General features: G+C 45.6%; 1 protein-coding gene across 1 annotated transcript in view; it reads left to right on the plus strand.

Moving 5' to 3' along the window:
- The window catches only part of TTYH2 (tweety family member 2), a 554,125-nt gene that overhangs the window by 511,635 nt on the left and 28,847 nt on the right, over positions 1-13,643 (plus strand). The window contains exon 11 of the mRNA XM_069655121.1: positions 9,858-10,000. Within this exon, the coding sequence (XP_069511222.1) occupies positions 9,858-10,000 (143 nt within the window). The remainder of the gene's footprint in view (positions 1-9,857; positions 10,001-13,643) is intronic.

Below are 13,643 nucleotides of genomic sequence, written 5' to 3' on the forward strand. Positions count from 1 at the left end.
ACTTTGGTACAACACTACTCCCTAGATTCTATCCATGGGCAGGATCTGGCCTTTGGCAAGGCGGTCCTTTACTCTGCAATTTGATTGGGCATTCTAAATTTCTATATTCTAAATTCTTTTTCCCTCCTCCATATGTTGGTACTGCTTTGGGAGTCTGTCATAGATATTGAATACATCGGAGGACCCAATCCCCTCGAAGAAAGAGTTACTCTCTTACCTGGTAACGTTCTTTCAATGGGATGGTGCGACGACGTATTCCCTATCGCTCCCTCCCTACCTGCCCCGCTACAGAATTTCTTATGCGATTGCAGCTTACATTTCCGCAAGGCTTTCTGTGGTCATACTGGTAGTGGTTTGGTGTCACACGTTCTGGGGAAAAAACTACAACTGAGGCTACGGGCGTCGTGCGTCCTACTTATAACAACCGGTGAAGTCAGCTTGACGGAGGCCCTCGAGGACAGCGTATCAACGTCATCGACGCAGGACGCAGACGCCGAAAATGTTCCGAAGCAGCTCAGCTGTGGTGATTACTGTCATAGATATGGAATACGTCGTCGGACCATCCCATCGAAAGAACGTTACCAGGTAAGAGAGTAACTTGTTCTTCTCATCACAGTAACAATTAGTACATCTTTGGAATGCCTAATGACTCAACAGTATGTCCCATTATACTTGGAGTGGACCAGTATTGGTATCGATTTAAACATCAACAATAATAAGTGCCCGCTTGTGACAGACACTGCATTATAAAAAGTTGACACAACTGTGTTTCAGCCTTTAGCCTATTTTGATGGCTGTAGGTAAGACTGCCTTCATCAGGACCAGGAATTATGGTCTTTACATATTTACCCAGGGAGATCAGGGAATAGCCAGGCGCCCCTCTTCTATTCTTTCAGATGGCATGCAATAGGAGCTTGCTCTGCAAGCAGATGCAAGATCTTCGAAATACGATGCTTAGAACTTATTACAGCAGCAGATATCGGGGTAAACTGTCTGTTATACAATATTTGACAGGTAAGTCATTAGATAAGTGCATCTGGCAGCTTTGATGGCATGCTGCAAGACACTGGGAGGAGAACCACTTTGCAGTTTATCGATTATACATGCTTTTCTAGAACGATTGAGAAATAAATCTTCCAACCAATAAAATTGCCAAAACCAAGGTTGGAGGTAAACCTGGCTAACTCGGTTGATGGGGTAAGCCAATGCATGTAGGTGGCAGTCAGGAGGTCACATGAGACACATCTTAAGGACATGCCCAAGGTTAGTTCACCTTCTCACATCAGTTACCCATTTTCCTCGACGATCTGCAGGCTTCATCGGCAAAGTCTGCCCCACTGCTCAGCTTAGACTGGTCTACAGAGCATTAAGGCAATACCTGAAGGGCTAGCAAAACGAGCAGGTGGTGGTCCATTTTTTTCAGCCACTTTGACCTATTTCATTCTTCAGCTGCCAGTTTTGACCCACGTTACTGGCCAAGTGTGCTTTAAAGTGTACTATATGAAACCGGTTTTACTAAAAACGACCCTTTAGGCTGTATTTATCAGGACCGTTTTTACACATAGTCGATGTAAACGACAGCTATTATACAATGTGGATGAACACATGCTTTCCCATGATGCAAGTGTCTGTTTTTAGCAGAAACCAGAGACAAAGGTATAGAATCGCAAATTGACGACTAGAGATCTAGATTGTAACCCTAGCCCAGTAGCGTGAATTGAAAGACGAGCAACATTGAGGGTACTTTCGACTAGCAATGAAAATGCTGGCACTCTGACTTTTCTGGGGATTATTCTACCCCAAGATATTAGCAGAGGACCAGCTTGGTGCACTACACAAACCTTTAGGGAACAGTACTGCCTATATCTAATTATTATTTTTTTTTACTTACTTGATTGCATCAGATAAGTGATTTTTCCCCAACAAATAAAACCCGTAGAAAAAACCACAATTGTAATGAAGTTAAATTTAGGATTCAAGTTAAAGTTTAAGACGCTATTCCTGCGTGAAAGGCAAGTCCAGTTTTGTTTGCTGGTTGATAGACCCAAGAATTTGTTTCAGTAGCTGCGCAGTGGCAACTGTCCAAGTGGTTCTTTCGACACCAATTAATCTTCCCCCGCCCCCACACCGATTCTTCTTGAATGTAGGAAGAAGTCAAGTGCGCCAACAAGTATTTCGATCTTGGCATCTTGGTTCCGCGACAGTTTAGAAGTAAATGCCGTATTGTTTCAATCTGATCATCTTTTGGTCAAAAGCGGCATTTATTTGAATTTGCTAAACCTCTTACTGGCAAGATCTCATTTGTTTCAAGGAGATTTAAACGGGCTCTCATAAGTTTTCCTTTCTGACTTAATTGGACATTTTTTCTGATAGTTCGGAACACAGTTTAGTTTCCTCGACTGTGGTGAAAGATGAGCTGTTGATTTGAACTTTGCAGCAGCGTCCAGGGTCTTTATCCAGTCGAGTTCCTCCATTTCCCTTTTTATTTTCATGGGATTTTTTATCAGCTCGGCCTTGAGTGTTTGTGTTTCATCTAGCTTCGCTTTACAGCCCTTTTCCCATGTTTTCAGCATGTTGCACCTGGATCCCATTGTTTCAGCTCTGATCATGTTTAAGATGCTTGGGCAGTTGGGGAGACAAGTTTTTGAATAGAGCATCATGCTGTTTCTTTCGATGTTTGCTTCAAGGGAGAGAAGGCCTAGTTCCCGTCTAATTAACACCATTGATGTAGATTAAGGGAGACCCAGCAGAGATCACCAAAAGTAGCCTTCCAGCCTGATCCATAACTTTCCAGGTGTTTGGTGCTTATCCTCCAAGGCATAGGTTAGGGATGGCACCACCTTGGATCGATAAAATCTGATGATGGGAACTAGCGAGAAACAGCTGTATTTGTTATCCAAAGCTCTAGCTTGAGCAGACAGCTTTCTAGTTTTGTCCAGATAGTTTGTTGCATTGCTACGTTTGTTCTGGAGGAATCAAAGGTCACACCAAGATATTTGAAGTTATGGACCTTTTCCAGTTCCAAGCCTTCCAGGAACCAGTTCAGTCATTCATTTTTCCTTTGGGATTTTTCCAGAACCAAGATTTTTGTTTTGACAACGTTGATTTGCAAGTCATTACCATGGATGTAAGAAGCCAAGTTGTCAAGTTGCCGCTGAAGGCTGATTGGGTGTAGTCCATTAATATCAAATTATCGGCGTACAACAAGCGCATAGTTTTTGTCAGGCCCATGGTGGGCGGGAAGGATCTTATGACAGTCTCTGAATCTTTAAAATCGCCCAAATATGCAATGAAGAGAGCTGGGGCTAGTGGGCAGCCCTGCTTGACTCCTCTTGCAACCGCAATTTCATCAGATAACCAGCCTGCTTGGTTTAATCTCACTCTCAATCTGGTGTTCTCGTGGAGGGCGCAAATAGGTTGGGGGATGTCAGGAGGGCATTTCCACACACTTAGTTTCTTCCATAGAGTCTCTCGGTTGACCTGGTCAAAAGCTTGAGCCAGGTCAATGAAGGCCACAAAGACTCGAGGTGCCCCTTCGATGATGCTCTTCAATGCACTCATGAACATGATATTCGCTGTTGTCCCAATATTCTTGGCAGACCCTGTTTGAAAAGGGTCTGCACAGGGTGCATTTTTTGCCCATGTCTGGAAACGTTTTAGGAGAAGGGCTCGAAAGACCTTACCGATCACGTCAAGTAACGCGATGGGACGATAGTTACTTGGCTCCTCTTTGCATCCCTTTTTAAATATCGGGACCATGATGGATGAGGTCCAAGATGATGGAATAGATTTTGATTCGAACATCTTTTGAAGATTGCACTAATGAGCGTCGCCCATTCTTCTGGATACTTTTTGAGGTCCCTGTTGGTGATGCCATCCGGACCCGGGGCTCTAGATGGTTTCAGTCTATGAATGACATCTATTATATCCTTTGTTGCTCAGATCAGCCCATTGTTCCACTTTGTTTTTTTCCTCTGCAATTGTGGATGGTGAAGTTTTCTGAAATAATGTTTTAAAGAACTTCAACCAGGTCTCCTCGCCAATGTTATTTATTGGGGCGTCCTCCACACTCGAGACAGCAGATCTGAGTAGAGCCCAAAACTCACAAGGATTTTGACCATTCACATTCCTCAGCATTTCCTCAGCGTCCTGTTAATAGATTTAAACAGTGATTCTTCAACCAAGATTTGTATGACTTTTCCACTGTACATAACCGGTCTAGGTTGACTGGTGATGGATGTTTCAGGGCCAACTGCTTTAGTTTCCTTAGGTCTCGACGTTACACTACCAGAGTCCTACAGTAGGCATGGTTACGAGAGGTTAAAGATGTTTTGGCTTTTTTGACAGTAGATTTGTACGGGACCAAAAATGGCTGATAATCTGGCGCTACTAGAGCATCGTTTAGGTGTGATGCCTATGACCCCTTTAAATAGTTTGTTGTTATTGTCTTTAGAAATATATAACAGACAGCTTGAGGCAGTTTCTTTGCGGGTTACACTCCACTTGGTTTGACATTAGACATTTCGGTGCAGGGCACGATTTCCAGGTAAAAGCCAGGAGATTGTGGTCACTGGCGGTTGACTTTAAAACCTCAAAAGAAGCAGCTTGGGAGACTAGGGGTCTTGTTAGGAAGATGTGGTCAATGTCTGCATATGGGCTGTCTTTCCCATGTGGGAGCCCGATTTAACCTCCGGAATAGGTCTCCAGCGTTCAAGAGATCTCTTGAAGACATAAGGTCTAGACACTTTTTTTCCTCTCTTCTCTGTGGAGTGAGGGTGACCACCACACCGATGTGTCGTCTTGGGGGCGACATGTAGCATTTAAGTCTCCACATATCAACACATTTGTAACCCGATGTTCCGTATAGGCTTTGTCAATGGCCTGTTCAATCATCAGTAGGAAGGTCTTGTCATCCATGGCTTGACGGTGCCAATAGGTGTTCATGATGATCAACAGGGTTGATGAGATTGACGCATTTTCATTCGTGAGTTGGTCCCAACGGAGTAGTGTAAGAGTAAGTATGGGTTAGTGATCAATGTTTTCTGAAGGTGCAGCCCGCTACCTGAGCGTATCGCAGTGATTATACCTGAAAACGGGTGCCCCTGGGCTCCTTTTTCTGGCTGGAACGAAGGCTATGTCGTAGCCATCCATCGCCGGTTTCTCCATCATCCAGGATTCCTGTGTACACAGTATGTCAAAAAGTCCCAAATTTATGCCACCCTCCTTTGTCAGATGATGAAAGCCCTGTGTGTTCCAGGACCCCAAGGTCAACCCCTCTTTCACTGGAATTAGTCGTGTGGTTATGGGATCAAGTTGGGATCCGATAGAGGGCCTTGCGCGTGGCTATTGCTTCCTGTTAGTTAACGCCTTCAGAAGCCAGGACCAGAGTTGTGAAAGGGGTGCCTGCTTTGGGGTTTGTTGGTACGTACTTTTATCAGCTTTAGGAACTTGTGAGATGGTTCGCTGAATTTTATCCAGTGGGCCATGTGGAAAACGGCCTATCCCCAGTGGGTCCTTGTAGTTGGTTTTCTCTGAGGACTTTTCGTACACGTTATACTGTTTGGGAGAAACAGAACGCAAGTTCTGACAGGAGCTGGGTATTGGTTCACCTCAAAGGTTGTTTACTGGTCCTTTAAGCCGTTTATCTTTTAAGGTAGCTTTGTCACTCTTCTGAGGCTGTGACCTGTGGTGAGTGGGCTCGGGATTAACAAGGCTTTTTGACGTTCTGTGCCTAACGTCCCCATCCTGCACCACCAAAGGGGAGAAAGGACCACTGTCCACCAATTCTAAAAGATCAAAGCCCAATTTCAGGAAGTTTTCGGCAGCATCGGCAATCATGGTCTTTACCAAGGATGAAGTTATATGAAGGTATGCAGTGGCTTTTGAACCTTCATGGATTGGCTCGACCAGTTAAATATCGTCTGTTCTCAACAACCATAGGTTGGGAATACATTGGAATAAGTTGAGCACAAAGCCTCGGTTTAAAACAATGGATTTCTTATTGTCAAGAAGTTGTTCCAACTTGAACGAACGTTTGGTTTTGTTCGTGTAGAGGATCTTTGCTTTTCGGACTTGGAGTGAAGTCTCAGCCGATAAGGGCTTGCTTTTGCAAGATGAGTTCTCTGGTGGTGTCTCTGGGGCTTAGAAGGCAGGCGGTCCCGAGTGGAATGTAACCGCTTTTTTTCAACTTTCAGATCACAGGACGGTGAGTGATACCTCTCCTCCTCCATGTCTGTGGACTGAGTGGGCCTGTTTTACAGACCAAATTCTGTCTTTTTGATTAGCCCATGAGGACAGATTGATTGGGGACCTCCTCTTTTCCACTGGACCCCAAGTGGGTTTAGCAATTCATTTCTTGCAATGATTCTCCAAAGTCTGTAAGTGGGTTTCTTCGTGACTGAGTACCACCTTTTGCTGGGTTATCAATGGCTTTGCTAAGTTGGTGGCCTCAACAGGGTCTTCCCCGATCGGGTCCCTAGTTGGGAATCTTCCTCCTCAACCTCAGAGTCAAGATATTAATTTAAGTTAATTAGGTCGTCATCTGCAACAAATGCCTCGGCCGATTTTGGAGGTGGTGGGCCGATGTGGGTTCCCTCGCCTTTTTTCCTTGAATTTGACGTACCACCCTTGTTTGTACTTTGTTCTCCGCCTCAACCTTTTTCTGATGATATTGATGGCAGTATCCAGATTCTTGGCCCCCCTCTCTATTTGAGTGAGCCTCAGTTGTTAGAGGGGGCTGTGTGTTGGCTGTTTGGTCCTTGGGCTTTGAGGCCTCAAAGATGGCAAACTTTGTGCTGTCTTTAGAGGGCGCGTTGGTCCCAGGGATTTCTTGTGGAGCGGGTAAGATGAGAATCACCTGATTGTTAATTGCACCATTTAGACAGCCACCCTCTGCTTGTTCTTTTTTTTTTTGTAATCGCAGAGCCCTTGGTGCTTTTTTTCCCCTTTGGAAATATGCTCATCTGGTTGACGGGTCTCCAAAAGTGGAAGGATCTGTGTGCTTATTTCAGCAGTTGTTGGAGGCTTTATATGAGGAGTGTCAAGAGGTCCACTGTAGCTGTCTGAGGGGGCTGTTGGGGAGCAATGTGTGCGCCCATGCCCCCTTGTTCTGCCCGGTTATTCAAAGCGTTGATATATCCTTCAAGGAAGATCACTCTACTGTTCATCATAGCGGAGATGGATGTATGGTCTTTCAAAGAGTCGTTGATAGACTCATACAGTTTACAGAAGGGGGCAAGGGCAATAGTCACTGCTGACATTACAGACAAAAGGTCAGATTTCTTTCCTGGCGAGTCATTGGAAGTACTAGATGGAAGTACACTCGGGCGTCGGTTTCTTGGAGGAGTTTGATGGGTGCGGGGATCCCGAGGTGTTTCCGTCGCAGGGGGCAATCCTAGCCCCGGCGTGCCATCGGGGAGAGCAAGATCGTTTATTACAGAGTTCCGCCTTATGCTCTTTCCAACTGGTGTAAGAAGATGTTCAAATTGACATGAGGGCCTGTAGTGGATTGCCGACTGTGCAGCAAGGGTGTCTTTTCCCGTGCATGTATCAGATATGGACTGGAGATTGCTCTTTCCCTTTAGGTTCACTGTGGTCGACAGCAATGGCATGGGCAGCCTTGCAGCTTCACCTTCCAGCCCAGCCACTGCCTGTTTTGGAGTCACCTCGGCGTCCAAAGTGGAAACAGCTGGAGTCCGGGACAGTTGCAGAGTAGGCATGGTCACCGAAAGCGTAGGAGTCAGAGGGACGGAGGCAGCAGGTTTGGGAGAGCAAGAATAGTCTAATGTCGAATCCCAAGGGACCGTCCCCTCTTCCGCCAGCAAGACGGGTTTAGAGGGCTGCACTAGAGGTTTTGGAGGGGGGCAGAGTGACCCAAAGTGGGGCGAGTGTGGTGCCGGGCCCCTGTGGTTTTCGGCAGTGCCCAGCGTTGAACGGCCTCCTTGTGACAAAGGATCAGGAAGAACTTTGGGAGGAGATGCCTGATCAAAGACCCCCACACTCAATATTTCAGCATCCGAAAGTTCCTCTGGTTCAGGTTGTTTGCTTTTTTGAAGTTTTGAAAAAAAGCTGGTTAAGGAAGATGCAGACAAATGACTCCTGGCCACTCCTTTTTGGTTAGGCCCCTCTGGACCTTCTTTGGGCTTGTATAGGAATTAATAGGTCTCAGGGTCGAGCTTGGAGGCGCTTTCTTCCCTGTCTTTTGTCGGAGATGTGCGCATCTCTTTCTCCGAGCAGGGTATTTTTAAAATGTCTGCATCAGCTGGTTTGCCAAAGAGGACGCAACTCCTCCGATGTTGCTACCTGAAGGCAGACACAGGAGCGTGCGTCAACGTCCCGCTTGGCACCGCCCCGCTCCCCACACACCCCAACCTCCTTACCTGGTTCGGCCGGCGCAGCCCTTCCTCCGAGGTGCGTTGCTGGTCCCGCCAGCAACTGGGGAGAGTTAGAATGGAGAGGGGGAGCGGGTGTGCAGGCTCCAGAGTCACCACCCACTGGAGTTTGTTCAAAGAGTAGACCATCTTGCGGCCCTTCTGCGGGCGCTGGATCCAACGTGCCAGGGGGCCCTGCCCCTCAGCCAGGGAGCTGAGCCATAGTGTTTCCTTTAAGTTTCCGTGAGCTCCGGAGGCAACGTCCTTCTACCTCCAGAAGGGGGCATGGTACGGTCGAGATCGACGAACACCGCAGATCACTTTCACTTTGAGCTGCCCACACTGCCATAAACAGCAGAGACTGCTACTCTGCAGCTACTCTGCTGCCGCTCCATGGCTGAAGAGGTTTTAAGCCCAGTCCAACCCTCTCAGCAAAGGAGCTAGTAGAAAGACTAGCAAGGCAGCAACAGCAGAAAAAACACTCGATGTAGGGATGATATCTATATTTTAGGCTGAACTCCCACGAGATACGAGCTGTGCTGAAGGTGTTTTATATAATACATTTTCGACCATACAATCACCACGCTTTTAAACTACTTCTCGGTACTGCATGTCTAGTGTATGAAATTATAACAGATGCCCACTGCAAAAGAAATAAGCTACTTACCTGAAACAATAGTTATGGAGCTTATGTTTATCATAAATTCACATGTTGCACATCAGCCCGTCCCAAGAAGTAGAGCAGGTATAGTAGTGAAAGTACTATTAGCATTTTACAATACACTGTTTCAAGGAAGGTGCAAAAAAGAATCCAATGATGGTGCCAAGGTATGGACCATTGTGGCTTACTGGTCCTCGCGTAGTCACAATATTTCATAGTGACTAAATCTTCTGCATGCAGTTCCAGACTCACCATTGCACAGCAGTTAATGAATAGCATGTCAATATACATGTATATCGAGCTCCAAATGTATTGTCACAGGTAAGTAACTTGTTTCATTTACTACTCAAAAGGCTAATCCAATTGTTGTGTAACATTTTTTGTGAATAACCTATCTTCCGTGCAAAATGTACAGAATTAGTGGTACAAAAAGTGAAGATTTGTAAATATTGGATTTGGAAGGCCTCCAGAACCTTAACCTGCCAAACGGCGCCAGCATCATAAGGTGCTCAACATTTGCAGCATTTCACTTTGCCCTCCAGCTTCTTGCACTGCCAAAAACACGCCAGCTTCCCACACTGCCTTTCTGACCAAGTCTCACACTGCATACCGGTGCACCGGAAACTCTGCATGAGGAGGAAAAGGGAGTTTGAATCTCTCCATTCAATCTGTGGCCTTTCTGTTGACATTGACGCCGCATTTCTTAGTGGTTTTAAGGTATATAGTATAGGAAGGAAAGGCTTACAAAATGGACTAAGTGACGGCAAAAGAGAAAAGGCATGACTGCAGTGCAAAGCTTTTTTGTGATACCTCCTCCTTTCTTGTAGGACTACCTGGATGCTCTTGTCGGCATCTGCTACGATGGAGTAGAGGGACTGATGTACCTTGGCTTGTTCTCGCTGCTGGCAGTCGTGGCCTTCTCTGCTATGGTGTGCGCGATACCGCGGGCTTGGAGACAGTGCGCACTCAGGTGAGTGTGATGTGAGCAGGTCCCCCTTTGATGTGGACTGGGATGGTGCTGATCGAGTTACTGGAAAGAATGAATACAATGTGTGTGTGTGTGTGTGTGTGTGTGTGATGAATTAATGCAATCAGGTTTGTGTGTGTGCAAATCTATTGATGGGCGCCAGCAAATCAAAGACGTTCGTGATTGAACTGTTATTAAAATGGGATTTGTATTGTGTATTCTTAAACGTCTGGATGGGCACTTTATTTTTTTTCCTGCCCAACCCTCTATGCCCATTTCTGCCCTGTGCAATCAGACTTGAAAAATGGAAGTTGAGACCATTCTACCTTTCTCTTACTCAACTATTGACTTCCATTTTCGGTCATGGAAGTCATGGGAAGCTAAGAGGATTCTACCTGGCTCTTACCAAATGGTTGACTTACATTTTAAATCATGTCATTTTTTAAAAATTCAATTTAATGCTATTTGTAGCACCCCAGAGGCTGACCGAACGCCATCAAGGCATATGCGTTAGGCAGAATCACATGCAGTACCCTTTGGGAAAACTACATGCAATTAAGACTACAAGTGTAAGCACAATTTCACCTTTGGTACAAGCCTGTATTACACAGTAAAGTGGTAGCGATGGCTGAGCAGCCAGACTTATCTCAAGAGTTTAAGTGAGCAGTAGAACAAGTTACACAAAGGACCAACTAATACAGTGATTCAAACAAACACTTAAGGTTTCTTGGTAAAAGAATATATATACATTTATTTTAGTCAGAAAACATTCACTAGCAAGAGCAGCTCAATATCACACATTAATAAACCACAAATAGACAACCGGTAAGTAAATGAACAAGTCTAGCTCCCCTGAAGTGAGAGCAAAATGGCACTTCAGATACTTAATAAAGGGGTAGAACGACAAGGTTATAAGAACAGACAGCCAAAAATACATTCATAGGCAGGACAAAGGGTTTCAGTTAGCTACAACCAGCAATTCTTCTCAATAGGCCTGGGCCAAAGTCAATGATTCAGAGTCTTTGTATAGGATGGCACAGTTCTGGTAGATAACGGTTAAGTCTTTGCCACAGATTTTATAAGAGTTTGGCTAGGCGAAACGTTTGATGAATGTTTAGGGAAGGACAAGCCTTCGAAGTTGAGAAAGTTTCCACAAACTCTCACAATGGCCGAAAGGATTTGCGGAACGCGTTTGCAAAGTACCTTTGTATTGAAGAGCTGTAGCTGAGGCAGTTGTTCCTGGCAGTTTCAGCAGATTTTGCTGTTCCTGAGCTTCAGTCATGGGGCAAGGAGGAGGACGTCGGAAGGTTCCTGCACTGCCCAAGGATGAGGCCAAATGCTTTAGCAAGACATCAGTTTAAGGTGTAAGTGCTTTAAGTCCACAAGCTGGCTTCCTTCCCTCTGGCTATCCGGTTTTCAACAGCAATCTGATGAGAATTCCACCAGATGGGGACGGTGTCCAAATGGCTTACGAGGCGGTTGTTCCCACCAAACTCAAGGAGAGAAGTTAATTTTGAAGGGCTTCTCTTTCGATTGGAGTTTCAGGCAATTCGGACCTGCAGCAGGGCTTCACCGGTTGTCCAGGAGTTGCAGCAACCCTCTTCCTTCAGCTCGTCTTTCGTTCTTTCGTTCCAGTGGTCGACTCTGCTTACCAAGTCCCAGAGACCTGCTTCTAAACAGTTTCCCCCATTCATTCCAGCCTGGCTGTCACTCACACATTAGGGTGGCTGTCCTTGCTGGACAGCCAGCCGGCCAATCAAGCCAGAGTGCATTCAGGTCTCCTAGGAGACTAAGCACAGGGAGTTTCGGGCACCTCCCTCACATCCTGTCCACTCCAGACACTCAGGCGCCAGAGGAGGGCTTCAGCAATGAAGCCCGCCAAAGGCCAACTAACAAAGGGACCAAACCTGGTTTGGCACGCAGAGACAAACACAAGAAGGAACTTTCCTTAAAGAAATGGCAAAAAAAGATGACCGGAGTCTGTTTTTACAGATGGGTCTGGGGCGCCATATTGAAAAACATGACTGACCCGATTTTTAGCTACCGTTGTTAGCGGTCGGGAAAAATCATGGTAGTTGATCTAAACCACTGCCACCAGCCATTTAAAGTAGGAAAGGGTAACATTTGACTGTTACATGAGTGTTTTCACTCAGGGGAAGCTACGCAACCCCTCCAGCACTCTATAGTAAGATAGTGTGTGCTGGGTCAGTAAATTTAAAGAGAATAGTAAAGTCAGTTTAACTTTACATGCTCTGGGAGACGGTAGTCAGTCCCAGAGAAGGTATTTAAACCTTGGGAAGTCTGAAAGACATCCCTGTGCCACTGCACTAAAGGTGCAGTGTGACGCTCAGAAAAAGATTATGCCTATGGAGTTGTTTTAAAACTCCATAACCAAAGAACACAAAAGTAAAACGCGCACAAAATGCATGGAAGAGTGGGGAAAAAAAGCCTCACACTCTTCCCAGGTAAAAGAAATCAATTCCTAGAAATCCAATTGGCACACATGTGGAGGGAATAAGTGACTGTTTTAAGGCAGTGCAATGAGGCTTAATTGCACCTGCCTAAGTGATGTAAAATTCTTCTTGTAAAGTGCACCTATTACCGTCGGGAAGGTAGCTTGGTGCTAATGAGCCATGAAAACCATGTATGGGGAAAGATGACCGCTGCATGCTTTATAGTGTTGGAATGACCCATCATCCTTATTTCTGCTAGCAAGTTTGCTGTTATGAAAGCTTTGCTGTCCCTCGCACTCATTACTTTTATATTCTCTTGACTGCATATTGACTGCCATTTAATTACCATGTTCATAGTAGTGTGCTTTTAGATTGGGAAACCATTTTAACTTGAACAACTAGATTTAAAATGTTATATTCGCCTGATTGTAGCTTCTGCTTCGCCTCATTTTTAACATCTGCGATCATTGTGTTACGTTGCATGTTTTAGGACTCTACTTAGTGGGAGAATACTGCCGGTGCATTTTCTAACGCTCTTGGTGCTGCAAACTACAATTCCCAAAAGAATTGTAGTCCGAGCACTATTTAGGCTTTTTTAAGGCATGTTGGCGCCAGGGACCTGCAAGTATGTGCAAGTCCATGTGTGAAGTGCTGGCGCTGACCCCCGGCTTCTGGGAAGGTATGGACGAGAGATTGGAGGTAGGGGTGGTATTCCCCCCCTCCCCGGGGGCGATTTGAAAATGGGGAATGCAGCATACTCTAGCACAATGTCGTATGCACCCACCACACAATGCAGCTGCACAGACATGAATGATGTCACCAAGCGCCAAAAACCTGGAACGACCTTCCAAAGTACATACGTAACACAAGAAACCACCTACTATTCAGGAAACTACTCAAAACTTGGTTCTTCAGGTCATAACTAGAAGACCGCCCACAGGGACACACACATCTAAAACATTGATGAATGAAGAGACGGGCCCTGATCCACACCAAGCAATCGATGAGGAAAAGATCTGAAGGAAAATATTCCACGACATACCAAACGACTAACCGAGAGACAAATAGGACCCAAAAGAATGACTACAAAGCAAGACAAAGACAGAAAAACCAGGACGACTCATGAATAGCACCCTGGCCTTAAACCATAGCCATTCACGAAAGACCCAGTCACGGCAGATAGCAAGGGAATA

This window comes from Ambystoma mexicanum, chromosome 3q (genome assembly GCF_040938575.1).
Source record: "Ambystoma mexicanum isolate Mex_15411 chromosome 3q, UKY_AmexF1_1, whole genome shotgun sequence".
Lineage (NCBI taxonomy): Eukaryota > Metazoa > Chordata > Amphibia > Caudata > Ambystomatidae > Ambystoma > Ambystoma mexicanum.